The following is a 15,886-nucleotide window of genomic DNA, read 5'->3' as shown; positions in this document are numbered from 1 at the left end:
CCCTAGTATTTGGTGTTCAGTAGCAAGTATGAGAGTTGGTGACATGTGGGTGAAGATCTGGACAATGGTGTTTACTGTCTCTTAGACTAATGATTGGCTGTACAAGGGGTAACAATGTTAATACCAATTTTTGATAGAGCAAAATGTAAAGACATGAAGACTTGGGGAAGGTGGACTGGGCTACAGTACCGAGTGATAATTCTTACAGTGCAGAAGATAAATGGAATACAGGTTGACTATCCCTTATCCGAAAACCTTGGGACCAGCTGTGTTTCGGTTTTCGGATTTCAGAAGGTATTATTTCAGACTGGGAAACTCCTAGCATTCTTTTCACAGGCAGGCTCTGGAAAGTGTCTCTGTAGCTTAGCAACAGCTTCAGAGACGCTTCCAAGCTACTGGGCCAAGTGTTTACAAGCTGTTGCTGTGCAACAGTGTTTGTTGTCAGATACGGCAGGCTCTGGAAAGCGTCTCTGTAACTTAGCAACAGCTTCAGAGACGCTTCCAAGCCACGGGCCGAGTGTTTACAAGCTGTTGCTGAGCAACAGTGTTTGTTGTCAGATGCGCTGGTCTATCCGGAAGTTTGGATAGAACGGCAGCATATCGGACAGGCCGCTGCAGCTATTGGACGGGCCGCTGTATTGTTGGGTTCACTCTCCCGGTACCTCCTTCACACTGCCTGCAATCTCCTACCCAGGAGGGAACGCTGTGACCCTCTGCCCTGCTCACAGGGAAAGGCAGAGCTCCCTCAGTCACATTTAACATCGAGAGCGAAGGCCGGCGTGTCGACAATCTGCAGGAATTCTTGTTCTGGGCCCCGGAGGACCACTCCTGTCATGTTTTGCGCACGACTTACGCTGAACGAAAAAACTTTCGGTTTTCAGAAGTTCGGATAAAGGATAGTCTACCTGTATTTTAAAACATTGCTGAGAGAGAAAGCAGCCTTATATGTACCCAAAAGAATGCACTGCCCGAAAGGGTGGTGGAAGAGGATTCAATAGTAACTTTCAAAAGGGAAGTGGACATATACTTAAAAAGGAAAAATTTGCAGGGCCAGGGGACGAGAGCAGGACTAATTGGATAGCTCTTTCAAAGAGCCTGCACAGATATGATGGGCCAAATGTTCTCCTTCGGTGCTGTATGAATCGGATTCTAAAAACAAAAAAGAAACCTCGGTGGTTGAAGAAGGAAGTTCTAATGATAAATAAACTTCAAAAAGGAAGAGAGGGACAAATATAAAAATCAGTTTTAAAATAACTACAAATAGTAAAAGGAAGACTGAGATCCCATTGGTTAAAAAGAGTGCGCAAGTCTGTGTCCTCAACCTTGCTCTCAGTGTTCATATGGTAACTGTCAGCATCATTGTCTTCAGCCATTGCAACTTCTGAGGCAGTGGGAATTTTCTGTGGATTGTAGAATTGGTTATGCTGTTGGAAGAATCATCCACCCCCAGATGACAAAGGAGTTACCCATGTTTTCAGTTGGAGATATAGCTTTAAGTCTGAGTTTGATCAATGCTTACTCTAATTATTCCTTGGATTGACACTTCTTTTTCAATGCTTGAAAAGCTGCTGGCTATTCTTCATTTGTTGAATGCTCGCCACACTTGTTTTTTGGGAACCTCACTAATTAGCATATTAGCTTCACTTAATTGGAATTCATGCCCCATGTCTATACTGCTGCATCTCCACATACTCAGCTATCATAAGCTTCTCTGCTGCACCATCGCTCGTAACAGCACATGGCCAAATACTTTATCTGAACAGTTCCAAAGTCAGAAGTGTGTTGGAGAGAGGGAGAGAGAGAGAGAGAGAGAGAGTATTATACACTTTTCCTACAATTCACAGTCCAAAGTGGGAGATGCACTTATACAAAAGGGACATATTGTAAGTTGAAAATTTATGGTGTTTTAATTAGTAATGCATTCATGATGTTATTGATACATACCCTCTAGCCATGCCGTGTTTGCTGGGTCTGAAGCCCATTTGGTAAAGGCATCTCCTGTTTCCAAAGCAAGGTAATCTTCACTATAATAAAATGAAAGAAAAGAATCTGTAACATACAGTGTGACATGAATCTGTCATTCATGAAAGAAAGACTTATGAAATAATACTGAGCGGCCTACGGGTGGCGCTGTCCAGGGAGAGTAGAAATACTCGGGCATGGGCCCAGCTTGCGCAGGACATTCTTAACAGGAACTAGTGAAGGACACAATTAGACCGCCATGTTGTAAAACAGTTGAATAAAGCTTTGTTTAATGCTTAGACCAAGTGCCTAGTAGTTTTCTTACATCACAGTGCATTTTTAGTGAATACATTGGCGCAAACTAAAAACAAATACGGTAGCCATTGCACCCATGTCTCCTTCCTCCTGGTGATTGAAGAGCATCCAAATGCTACAGACTCTTTGCAATGCTAGCAATAAAATGCCAGACCTCCACCAAATTTTTTGCAAAGTGATGTGGTTTATATTGTAAAGACAGCATGCAAATCTAGTTAACATTATTATATCAATAAAGTACAATTGTCTAACATTTCTGATCATTTCATTGCACTGAAGGTTACTTCACATAACTTATTTCTAAGTTTCAAAAGCAGAGTGGAAACAAATCTAATTTCTCGTCTTCCACTTGTAACAGTACTCGATTCATAGAATGTGCAGCAATGCAGAATATGGGGACGATCCTAATAGAGAGCAGGATCGGCCAGGAACCCGCCCGGCCACCCGAGAGTTAAAAATTCAGCACATCAGCAAGGAAACATACCGACACATTTGTGTTAGAGATAGAGGAAAGGAAAGAATTAATGAGAAAGGAAGAGTAGGCCAAAAAAGAGACCGAGATAGGGACAGAAAATGAATGAGACAATGGGAATGAAGCAACAAGAGATAATGGGGTGAATTTCCTCGGGGCTTCGCCTGCTTTACCGCCATAAATTCGAGAGGAACCCCATTTATGCCAGAGGAAATTCATCCTGAACATTTTTGGACACAGCAACGTCATGAGAACACAACTTATAATCTATAACTACGTATATACACGATTTAAAAAACACCTTTATGTATGCATGCACCTCTTGTACATCACACTTCAGATATCACACCCTGTCTAATGCAAATATGCGCCTCACACTTGGGGAAAAAAAATAAAGAAACCAAGGAATCATTTGGAACCGGTAACAACAACTTGTATTTATATCGCGCCTTTAATGCAGTAAAACATCCCAAGGTTCTTCACAGGAGATTTATCAAACAAAAATTTGACACTGAACCACATAAGATGATATTCGGGCAGATGACCAAAAGCTTGGTCAAAGGTAGGTTTTAAGGAGAGTCTTAAAGGAGAGAGAGGTGGAGAGCTTTAGGGAGGGAATTCTAGAGCTTAGGGCCATGGCAACTGAAGGCAAGGCCACCAATGGTGGAGCAATTAAAATCAGGGATGTGCCGGAGGCCAGAATTAGAGGAGCGCAGATATCTTGGGGGGCTGTAGATCTGGAGAATAGGGAGGGGCAAGGCCATGGAGGGATTTGAAAACAAGGATGAGAATTTTGATCATATAAACAAATCTGTGCAGGAACACAGCACACTGGAATTGACCTTTCCACAAACAAAGCAATGGCTCCAATCTCCAGCCTGAACAGCCGTTAACCTTTGAAAGAAAGCAAGCCAGTGTGTAAGAGCCATGAAAGTTTAAGAAAATACTTTAAAATATTGGTTAAATAGCATAATACAGTTAATTTACCTGACTGACTTATTGTATTAAGAAACCCCCTATTTTCTTGCTCCAGTAGTATAGTCCGAGATACCCCCTTCATTCTTGCCACAATGGTACAGTCCTTAAGATCATCACATAGCCAGCAGCCATTTTACAGTTTAAACTCCACGTGGCTGAAGGAGGCAGAAGTTGTGAGGGCTGGAGCAATACAGTTTTTGACCGTGTTCGTTTATACGTGTTTGCTTTGTAATTCTGTTCGTAAAGTGTTATAGTAAACAGTTTAAAAGACAAAGCTACGTTTGGGAACGTTTTATTTCGACACGCGTCTACTCGTTGTTAAAAGCCCCACAGCTCAGTGGCTGCCTGTTTGGAAACTAAGAAGCGCCACTACACAGTGTTTAATTAGCAGTTAAACTTTGCAGCCTTATAGGGCCACACACCTATAAGTTAGCAGAATAGCACAAGAAACATAGCCTGAACAATTCTGGAAAAGGGCAGTGGGAAAAGGAGGAGTGTAAACAAAGAAAATCTTCCCTTGTGAAAATTCAACAGCTCTAAATGTTTCAATCGTTAATATAAAATGGACACAAACTTACCCAACCTGCTGACTGACTGGCTGAGTAAGACTAGCATGAAAGTCTTCACTTTTAAATGGTACTGTGAACATATAGGAAATAATAAAATTATTAAAAACATCTCTTCAACCTCGTGCCTGTAAATCCAGGGCTGTCAAATACTAAAGAATATATTTGAGAGAGTCAAATTAACTGGGCTCAGGATAAATATGATTTCCACTTTTAGCAGGATTGCACCTTTTCCAAATAGAATACGTTTCCTCACTTCCTTTTTCTCTCCCTCTCTTTTCCCGTACAAATCCTGTAGAATTTATATCGAGTTCTGAAAATATGTTTGTTAAATCATACAAAAAGAATCAGTAGGTGGTAAGAAGCCGTAGGACGATTGCGTGGGAGCTGCTCTGAAGGTTAGCATCTGCTCTTGTGGTTTGGGTGACTGTTATCGACCTCGGCAACTTTACTCTCTCAATCGCATTTCATCTGAATCCCTTGATATTGGTTTGCAAACATTCCCAGCTAACCTCGTTTATTTTTATATACATGGCATATCTGGGTTCAGAAGGCACCTACATGTATATCTGGAGAGAGGAGAGATTAAGGGATATGGTGAGTGGATGGGTTGGTTGAGGCGAAAAAAAAACATCGGACGGGCTAGTTGAGCATAAATAACCCTTTATGTCCTTATAAATAAAAACATATATAGGAAAATAATAAATTACAGCTAACAAATCTTATTTCCAATTCCTGTTTTTACAATGTAGACTCCTCACCTTCCTCGTCCACAGAAAAATTTCTTATTAAAGGAACAGGTGCTGAATATGTAGGAATCAACAATGGTACATTGGATGGCACAGCATATCCACAGGGAACTGGCACACAGTATCCAGTAGGTAGCGTATGACCCGTTGCCTTACTGTCCTGGTGGCTCTGTTCTGTTCCTGATAACTCGACTTGATCGACTTCCTGGAGTGGTGTGATGTCTACAACTGAATATGGGTTCACTTTTGCAAGTGGAGCATCAGCTGTGGGCTGTGTTGATGGACGTAGCAAACTGGCAGCAGTGTCATTTTCTGCAAAAGACAAGCACATTCTTTTTAAAACATGTTTAGATGATTTTTGCAAGTTAATTTTTTTTTTTTTTTTAAATGAACACTAAAATCTTCACAATCCACATGGCATTTGCCAGCTGAGAGCAGGTTAGAGACCTGGGGCCGGATTCGCCACCACGATCACGCCCAATATCAGGTGGGATAGTGGCGCAGAATGAAGGAATATGAGCGGTGACGCCGGTGAGGCCTACCAGCACCTTAATGCCGAACTCGCATTTCCCTCCTGCACCATAACCATTGCTGGCCACTCCTTCCCTGCCCACTGCATGTAAATACCAGGCCGGGGGGGAGGGTTGGGGGAAGAGAGCCCGGGGACTGGGGCCACGCCAGATTTCCCTACCGCTCGATGGCATTACAGCCAGCACGAGGAAGGTGGTGGTAGGTCCCCGGAAACAGAAGTAATGGCCCTGAGATGCCCCCATGGAAGGGGGAGGGGGAGGGGGGGGGGGGGGGGGGGAGGTGGGGGGGAGGCAAGTAGTGGCCTCCTTGTCCCCCATTCCAGCCCTCAATTACTTTGCTTCATCGGTCTAGTGATCTTTGGAGTGCTCTGCCCTTTAACTGAACAGCCGCATCTTCTTGGTGCTGCAGCCACTGTCCAGCTGCAGCACCACTGGGATTTTGCAGCTGGGCAATGGCAGACTCTACCGTGGCGGCGGGAATTCCACCGCCAACCCGCCACACATCGGTGACGAACCTGGACCCAATTTCCTGGGTTGGTGTTGTGACAATGCTTCAAGGGCAGGTGGAAATCCTGACCCTCCACACCATCTCTGCTGGGAGGAGGATCTCAGCTCTGTTCCCCAAGGCATCTGTTGATGGCATCTATAAAACAGCCAAAGGGACTGGCCAGTTTTTCCATTCCTTCTTGTGGAAAATTGCTTGTGTTTTGGTCTATGACTCTCTGCAACCAACTGTCGACAACTGAGATTAGAAAGCTTGCTAAGTGGCAATTGAGAAAGATAGCCAATCTTCTGCTTCCTCCTATCTTTTTGGTTGTCCACAAAAACTTTGAACATTTGCAATAAAGTAGAATCTTAATTGTTCTTTGTGTATTTGCAAACATTCAGCTACTCAGTTGCAGGAAAACATCATCTTATTTAACGTAATTAACCAGTCTTATTAACAACATAATTAGAACTACTAATATCTCTGAAGTAAAAACAGAAAATGCTGGAAATACTCAGCAGGACTGGCAGCATCTGTGGAGAGAGAAACAGAGTTAACGTTTCAGGTCGATGACCCTTCGTCAGAACTGGAAAAAGTTGGATGGAACAAGTTTTTAAGCAAGTGCAGGGGCAGGGAAAGGGGGGAGCACCCCGAAAGAACAAAAGGGAAGGTCTGTGATAGGATGGAAGGCAGGAGAGATTAAGAGACATTGAGAGATTAAGAGATGGTGCAAGGCAAAAGGAGATGGTAATGGGAAAAGTTAAGAAACAAAAGATGGCTCTAGATGAAATGGAAATGGCACTGGCAGAATGAAAGACAGCTGCCATGTGAGAGAGAGAAATAACACAAATAAATGGAAAAAAAGGATAGGGGCAGAGGTTATGGTCTGAAATTGTTGAACTCAATGTTGAGTCCAGAGGGCTGTAAAGTGCCTAATCGAAAGATGAGGTGCTGTTCCTCGAGCTTACGTTGAGCTTCATTGGAACAGTGCAAGAGGCCGAGGACGGTGAGGTCAGAGTGGGAGTGGAACGGAGAATTAAAGTGGCAGGCGACCGGAAGCTCGGGGTCACCCTTATGGAGGTGTTGCGCAAAGCGGTCACCCAATCTGCGTTTGGTCTCCCCAATGTAGAGGAGACCGCATCGTGAGCAGCAAATACAGTATACTAAATTGCAAGAAGTACAAGTAAATTGCTGTTTCACCTGGAAGGGGTGTTTGGGGCCCTGGACAGTGGGAAGGGAAAAGGTAAAAGGGCATGTGTTGCAGCTCCTGCGCTTGCACGGGAAGGTGCCGGGTGAAGGGGAAGGGGTGTTGGGGCGATAGAGGAGTGGACCAGGGTGTCGCGCAGGGAGCAGTCCCTACGGAATGCTGAAAGGGGAGGTGAGGGGAAGATATGTTTTGTGGTAGGATCACGCTGGAGGTGACAAAAATGGTGGAGGATGATCCGTTGAATGTGGAGGCTGGTGGGGTGAAAGATGAGGACAAGGGGAACCCTATCGTGGTTCTGGGAGGGAGGGGAAGGGGTGAGAGCAGAAGTGCGGGAAATAGAACAGACATGGTCAAGGGCCGTGTCAATCACAGTAGAGGGGGATCCTCGGTTGAGGAACAAGGAAGACATGTCGGAAGCACTAGTACGGAAGGTGGCATCGTCAGAGCAGAAGCGACAGAGACAGAGAAACTGGGAGAATGGAATAGAGTCCTTACAGGAAGCGGGGTGGGAGGAAGTGTAGTCCAGCTAGCTGTAGGAGTCAGTGCGCTTGTAGTGAATTTTTGTCAATAGCCTATCCCCAGAGATGGAGACAGAGAAGTAGAGGAAGAGAAGGGAAGGGTCGGCAAGAACTATTGGGGAACGTGGGAAGCATTACCGCAGAGGAAGAAATCATACCTTTTTTGCAGGAACTACTACCTTGGCGTGAACAAATTGGATAGACTGTCAATAATAACATCTTGTTCTCTGACAAGTAGGACTCGCTTCACTTGGGCTCCACTGCGTTTAAAAACTGTTCTGAAAGGTTACTCTGCCTATTCTCATACAACATCACATGGGTTCGGTTACCTCAAGTTAGCAAAATTAATCAACAAACCAAGCCACTCACAAGATAAGGGAGGTGTCCCTGGTAATATTTGTTTGAGATTTCCAATTGGGTAGGAATGGGCTCAAATACCAGTGGGAACAGTCTTGGTACCTCACTCATTTGAGGGGGCATGTAAATCACACTTCCCTGTGGGCAACCAACAAACAATGCCTCCAGAAGTTAGAAGACATCATCTTTTTCATCAATTAAACATGCGAGTATTCCACAAATTTCCTATTCCGGGCCATGTGGATGGCCTAGAGGCACAGGCCAATCCCCTGGCTGGGTCTAGCACCAGAAAGCAGGGCGTAAAACAGAATAATAGCTGCAGGCCATTGGGACTTTTTGACTGCTGCTAGAAAGCCCCAAAGAACATCCAGCTGGAGGGGTGAAAACACTAAGCTGTACACAAACCTTAAAAATCTTCAGGCACCATGTTAGACACCAGTAAGTCCTTTCGCCAGGTTTCTTCAGGCACCCCTTCACGGGAACATCCAATGCTCCAACAAAAACGATGAGGCCGGAAGTCAGGAACACCCACCCCCTCCGGTCTCATTAGCACAGTTATGGCGAGCACACACCTGCTCCAGGCGCAGGCCCAGTAATGTCATTTATGGAACATAGGAACAGGAGGAGGCCATTCAGCCCCTTGTGCCTGTTCCCTCATTCAATTAGATCATGGCGGATCTGTATCTCGACTCCCTCTACCTGCCCTGGTTCCATATCCCTTAATACCCTTACCGAACAAAAATCAATCAATCTGAGTTTTGGAATTCTCAATTGACCTAGCCTCAACAGCTTTTTGGGGGGAGTGAGTTCCAGATTTCCACTAACCTTTGTGTGAAGAAGTGCTTTCTGACCCCCTTAGCGGCCTAGCTCTAATTTTAAGGTTTTGCCCCCTTGTTCTGGACTCCCTCGCCAGAGGTAATAGTTTCTCTCTATCTACAGGAAACTTTCGATTAACCGGCCCCTAAATAACCGGAAATGTCGGTTAACCGGCAAAATTCAGGAGTAGGTTCAGGTAACTTTTATTACTTTTTTTACTCCATTTGTTGCTGTGCAAGGGTGTAGCTGCAGCTGTTGCTAAGCCACAGAGACGCTTGCAACTTGTGCCGATTGTTCTGAAGCTGTTGCTAAGCAACAGGGTTTGTTGCTTTATACGGAGCTCTCAGCTCTGTATCTTTTACTATAGCGCTCTGTTATCCGGAATTTTTGATGAACCGTCACCACGTCGGTCCCATCCGTGCCGGATAGAAGAAAGTTTCCTGTACCCTACCCGATCATCCTTTAATCACCTTAAACACCTCAATTAAATCACCCCTTAATCTTCTATACTCAAGGGAATACAAGCCTAGTCTGTGCAACTTGTACTCATAATTTAACCCCGGTATCATTCTGGTGAATCTGCGCTGCACCCACTCCAAGGCCAATGTATCCTTCCCGAGGTGCGCTGCCCAAGCAGACTGCAGTACTCCAGATGCAGTCTAACAAGAGCGTTATACAACTGTAGCATATTTTGAAATAGGTCAGTCATTGTTAGGATTTGTAACTAGTCTAAATTTATTTGTACTACGAATACCTTGTGCCACTGCATCAGGATCTTGATCTAAATCATTTCTGCATGGAGGCAAGTTATTTGTTTCCGATATTTCGTAATAGCCATTGTTCTCAGGCGATGCATCCAAAGTAACATTTTTCGGAGTCGAATTTTGTGTAGTGCAGTGTTCTGTCTCATTTATAAACACAGGCACAGGTTCAGAGGTGGGATCTCTGTCTGCTTCTGGTATCTCATCACTGTCAAAATCAAACACTTTTCCCTCCTCTTGATCATCATCATCATCAACGTATGGAAGTTCATTTTCTAGCACTGGAGAAAAATAGAAATACAATTAGGAAAAAGGTTCCACAAATTTTTATTTTTTATTTTTTATTTTTTTAAATATACAAAGCGTGCATTAGATATGGCCAGCTGCATAAACATGTATTGACAGACCACATCCCTCAACATTCCCTAATTGTTCAGTGTCCATCTTAGCTGGACTTCATTCTCGCCACGCCCCCTCAAAATAGTTCAAGAGCAGCATTGCGGTATTGTAGTGGAACAGCTCACATCTGTTGGTTAAGGGTCAATGCATGACTTGGAAGGTTCAAACCATGCAGTTAATCATTCCACATGGGCAAGTCAAAAACAGGATTGCACCTGCCTGACGATCACTAAGCCTCCAATGCACAACTTCATTCAGCCTTAGAATTTAATTGTTCTCAACTGCAGCACCAGGAGACCCACAGCACATAAATAATATATACACATACAAGACCGCAATATTATAACCCAGTACAATTCGTCCCATTCCAAAATAATGCAAGCTTTAACTTTCATTTAAAGCAATATACAATATTGTGAACCGTGTTCCCTGTAATTTTTTTTTGGGTGCACAGTCCCTTTAACTGGCTGCGCGGCCCATTCAAATTTTCATGCATGCACGGTTTCTTGCATCGAAAAGCCGGTGAGCGGCCTGCACGGGACCTCCAGCCCACTGCGCGACCATGTGATTTAGCGGGAATGTTGATTGTGAGCATAATTTCAAAATATGTATTTGTAGTTGAAGTAAAGTCGCATGCTGATTAAGATGTGCTTAGAATAGAGATACTTTTTTAAAATTTCAAAATCAAGGTGAAGGGACAGGCCATTATGCCTGGCACCATCAGGGTATGGAAGACAAATGAGGTAAATCAAGAACAGGGATGAAGTGTTACCAAGATTGAGTTTTAAGAGTCTTAAATACTGGAGTGACATTGGCAATTGTTCAATCCAAGGGGACAATTCCCGAATCAAGAGTGTTTGAGAAGATCATGACACTAAAGCCATAGCAAAACACTTCTTAATCTCCAAAGATTTTGTTTCTATCAAATACTGCCCTCTCAATCTTATTTCTCCTGTTTGCCCTCTTTTATCCATACTTTATCATCTCTGGTCTGAGCTCTTTGATTTTACTGCTTACTGGGGTCCCCTTTTGATTTTTGCTTCTTCCGGCATCCTTTCTAATATTGGTTTCCTTACGTAGACTCTTAATACCTACAGCTTAGCACCTCTCCTCAATAAACATCAATTTATTTTACAGTTGCTGAGCAGTTAAAACTTATTGCTGTCTGTGCTGCCCTTTTAGTTTTTAAAAGAACCAAAAGGATCGAGTTTGAAGATCAGCCATGATCTTACTGAATGGCGGAGCAGGCTCCAAGGGCCATATGGCCTACTCCTGCTCCTAATTCTTAAGTTCTTATATTGAAAAACACGATCATTACTCCCCTTCATTTACCTCAGCGTTGACCTGTATGTCAAAGCTTTACAGAGTGGCACTCTATTGCCACGTGGTATTTCAATCTTTTGTCACCAGTCCTGCTTTAATTTCTTACCAATACTGGTAGGTCCCAACGAAGACGATTACATAATTACAGATTTAACAATCGTCAGTGTCTATGTGCCTGTGTGTTTTTAATCTCTTTTGTCATCTCGGGAACCCTTCAAATTGATACCCCTGCTTTAGAGAACATTAAACTAACATGAAGAATCCAGCAGTTATGTTCAGTATCTTTTTAACACTCAATCCCACTTTCAGTAGCTGTAACTTCAGTAACTTCCTTACCTAAGGATATACTTGCCATAGAGGGAGTGCAGCGAAAGTTCACCAGACTGATTCCTGGGATGGCAGGACTGTCGTATGAGAAGAGATTGGGTCGACTAGGCCTGTATTCACAGGAGTTTAGAAGAATGAGAGGGGATCTCATTGAAACGTATAAAATTCTGGCAGGGCTAGTCAGACTGGATGTTTCCCCTGGCTGGGGAGTCCAGAACAAGGGGTCACAGTCTCAGTCCTAAATGTCCTACCCCGTATCCTGAGATGAGGAGAAATGTCTTCACTCAGAGGGTGGTGAACCTGTGGAATTCTCTACCACAGAAGGCTGTGGAGGCCAAGTCACTGAATATATTTAAGAAGGAGATAGATAGATTTCTAGACACGAGTCGCATCAAGGGGTATGGGGAGAGAGCGGGAATATGGTATTGAGATAGAGGATCAGCCATGATCATACTGAATGGCGGAGCAGGCTCAAAGGGCCGAATGGCCTACGCTTGCTCCTATTTTTCTATGTTTCTATGTAGCTGCAGTTTGCCCACAAGTAAAATAGGAGTCTTAATGTGGCAGTGTTGCCAATCTAGAGATGATTCTAATTCACACATTGCCAGAAATGCTAGTAACCATACCCACACAATGCTAGATTGAGGAATAAAACTCCTTTAAAAAATATCCTAAAGTGTTTTAAATAAGTTATTCTGAAAGGAGCAATGCTGTCCAGATGGTTAAGATTAAGTGAGCCTATTTTTGCTTTTCACATTAAAAACTATAAATGGATGCTGTGCCAATTTAAGAAAAAAAGCCTCAGGCAAAGGTGTGTAAACAAACCACAGGGAATCCTGATGAATGGAGCTTTCTGCAGTTATCCTATATTTAAATAGGAATTGGTAATACAAATATGTGCACACATCTGGTGCTGGGCTGAATGGCCTCCTTCTGTGCTGTACTATTCTACAATTATCTGCAATTTTTTGTGTGCAGGTTCAAAAGTTCCAATTGGATGTAATTCTCTTGTATTAAACGCTTCTGAAAATTCAAAAATCCCCAAGTTCAATAAGGAGAAGAAAATCAGATGACTCTATCAGCAATGACTCAGGTTAAGTCAACAGCACCTTTCTTCCCCCGCGACCTCTACCACCAAAAAGGACAAGAGCAGCAATGTTGTGGGAACGCCATCGCCTCCAAGCTCCCTTCCAAGACACCCAACACCCCTGACTTGGTTATGTATATATTTCCACTCCTCCATCTCCACGAGGAGTTCAATATGCTGGAATCCTTGATCTAGCACTATTGCGGGAGTACCACCACCACCAGAATTGCAGTGGTTAAAGGCGGCGGCTCACCAGCACCTTCTCAGGGCAGCTTGGGATAGGCAACAAATGCGGCCTTGCCAGCGTCACCCATACCGCGAGATCAAATGATCATACTAGCAAAGACATCAAAACCATAGAAAGCATACAAGGAAGCTACACCAGGATGATGCCAGGGGTGGAAACTATAGTTAGGAGGAATCGAGGTACTGGGACTAGAGCGGAGAAGGCTAGGAGATTTAACAGAAGTTTAAAAAAATTATTTAAAGGTTTTGATAGTGAATTGGGAAAGAACATTTGCTCTAGTTGGAGTCAGTGACAAGGGATCATCAATTTAAAATTGTCACCGAGATAGTGAGAAGGATTAAAAAGCTCCCAACCAGTCAACTGGTTTCTTTCAGTTTCGAATGTCAGTAACAAAGAAACAGGGCAGTCTGTTCAAGAAAAACTAGTTCTCCAGCAAGTGGACTCCAATGTCTAGAGCTCAGCACGTGGTTGAAATGCAAGCGCTGGAGTGTGCTTTGCCGGAGCAGAATGTTGTGAGGCCAGCACCGAGCTAAAGGTGACATCTCCCGAAATAAAATAAATGGCTTTAAATATGTACCCCATAAGTTGGTTCTGTTGATGTTAATCAAATTAAATTATTCGGATTGAGCACTCTCCCACATATCTCTCTCACCCACTCCCCATATGTACCTAGATATCCACTTCCCTCTCTCTCTGACTGTCAGGATCCTAAATGTTATGTATATGACTACAGGTCTTGACTCTAGTACAGGTAGACTATCCTTTATCCGCACTTCCGAAAACCGAAAACCTCTAAAAACCCAAAGTTTTTTCGTGGAGCGTAAGTCGTGCGCCGACATGACCCGAGTGGCGCCAAACATGACAGGAGTGGTCTGGGAGCTCTGCCTTTCCCTGTGAGCAGGGCAGAGGGTCACAGAGTTCCCTCCTGGGTAGGAGATTGCAGGCCGAGCCGGGCAGTGTGAAGGAGGTACCGGGAGAGTGAACCCAACAATACAGCGGCCCGTCCGATAGCTGCAGCGGCCCGTCCGATAGTCTTTTCTTCCCCCCCACCCCCCCCGACCTGATTTGCGGGCCAGCTTAGTGTAGGAGTCAGCCAATATCCGGCTTTCCCACAACTGGCGGCGGTAGTCGAGCCCCAGACCCCCGCTAAGTCAAGGAATTCAGATACGGAGCAGGGGGAGCCGGAAACCTCGATCTAACGGCAGAAATCAGCAGCCATTTTGTTAGGTTTTTTTTTCTTCCTCTAGCATTTTTTTTAATTTTTTTTTTAAAAACAGTCAGGCTGTGGAGTCTCTGTAGCTTAGCAACAGCTTCAGAGACGCTTCCAAGGCAGGGCCCGAGTGTTTACAAGCTGTTGCTAAGCAACAGTGTTTGTTGTCAGATACGGAGATGAAAACCTTCTGAAATCCGAAAAATTCCGAAAACCGAAACACAGCTGGTCCCAAGGTTTTCGGATAAAGGATAGTCTACCTGTATGAATCCATTACATCACAACTCCCAAAGGCATCACATTTGAAGGTGTGACCCCTCTAAATGAGCAAATATAATTGTGACTGGCTCAAATACGACTTTCAAGCTTGGGCTGATAAGTAGCAGCTAACATTCACGCCACACAAGTGCCAGGCAATGACTATCTCCAACAAGCGAGAGTCTAACCACCTCCCCTTGACATTCAACAGCATTACCATCACTGAATCCCCCACCATCAACATGCTGGGGGTCACCATTGGCTAGAAACTTAACTGGACTAGCCACATAAATACTGTGGCAACAAGAGCAGGTCAGAGGCTGGGTATTCTGCGGCGAGTGTCTCACCTCCTGACTCCCCAAAGCCTTTCAACCATCTACAAGGCACAAGTCAGGAGTGTGATGGAATACTCTCCACTTGCCTGGATGAGTACAGCTCAAACAACACTCAGGAAGCTCGACACCATCCAGGGCAAAGCAGCCCGCTTGATTGGCACCCCATCCACCACCTTAAACATTCACTCCCTCCATCACCGGCATACCGTGGCTGCAGTGTGTATACCATCTACAAGATGCACTGCAGCAACTCGCCAAGACTTCTTCGGTGGCACCTCCCAAACCTGCAACTCTTTCACCTAGAAGGACAAGGGCAGCAGGCGCATGGGAACACCACCACCTCCAAGTTCCCCTCCAAGTTACACACCATCCTGACTTGGAAGTATATCGCTGATCCTTCATCGTCACTGGGTCAATATCCTGGAACTCCCTACCTAACAGCACTGTGGGAGTACCTTCACCACACGGACGACAGCGGTTCAAGGCGGCAGCTCAGCACCACCTTCTCAAGGGCAATTAGGAATGCGCAATAAATGCTGGCTGTGCCAGTGACGCCCACATCCCAATTAAAAAAATTAACCACTTAACTGCCAATTGACTAAATGTCAATGAATCGATTAGTAGCAAAACGTAGCAATGAGGAATAAGTAACTAGAATAAAACGAAGTCCCCAAAACTGCGAGTCCTGTGATCCACTACCAGAAGTTTGGCTCATACACTTCGCAGGCCTAAGTCCCAAACTCCAACCACCTCAGATCGATCTGCTAGGTTTATGACCGACCAAACCTTTGTAATTTCCTGGCCAAAGAAATCAATTCCCCATTTCCCCCCCCGCCCCACCCCAAGCTGCTATTGACGAACCACCAACTACCACAAACTCAATCAAATCACTCAAATTTCTTCACATGCTTTTTTTTAAGCTTTCATTTCCTTTTTCATTCATGTCACTATTTCATTCTTTGTTTAAATTAGTGCTAGAAAT

The 15,886-nt window shown here is 44.3% G+C and overlaps 1 protein-coding gene across 4 annotated transcripts in view; it reads right to left on the bottom strand.

Annotated features, from left to right (window-relative positions):
* arhgef10 (Rho guanine nucleotide exchange factor (GEF) 10) overlaps nt 1-15,886 on the bottom strand; it is a 361,849-nt gene that overhangs the window by 218,278 nt on the left and 127,685 nt on the right. For 3 of the 4 annotated variants that reach the window (XM_085996438.1, XM_085996437.1, XM_085996439.1), the window contains 4 exons: nt 9,712-9,999; nt 5,055-5,354; nt 4,306-4,366; nt 1,945-2,024 (listed from right to left, as the gene is read on the bottom strand). In XM_085996438.1, the coding sequence (XP_085852564.1) occupies nt 1,945-2,024; nt 4,306-4,366; nt 5,055-5,354; nt 9,712-9,999 (729 nt within the window). The remainder of the gene's footprint in view (nt 1-1,944; nt 2,025-4,305; nt 4,367-5,054; nt 5,355-9,711; nt 10,000-15,886) is intronic. The other variant, XM_085996440.1, reaches the window with a different exon arrangement.

Source organism: Somniosus microcephalus, chromosome 9, assembly GCF_052327205.1.
Source record: "Somniosus microcephalus isolate GS21.2 chromosome 9, FLI_Smic_1.0, whole genome shotgun sequence".
Classification (NCBI taxonomy): Eukaryota; Metazoa; Chordata; class Chondrichthyes; order Squaliformes; family Somniosidae; genus Somniosus; species Somniosus microcephalus.
This window is presented reverse-complemented; position numbering and strand designations above follow the sequence as displayed.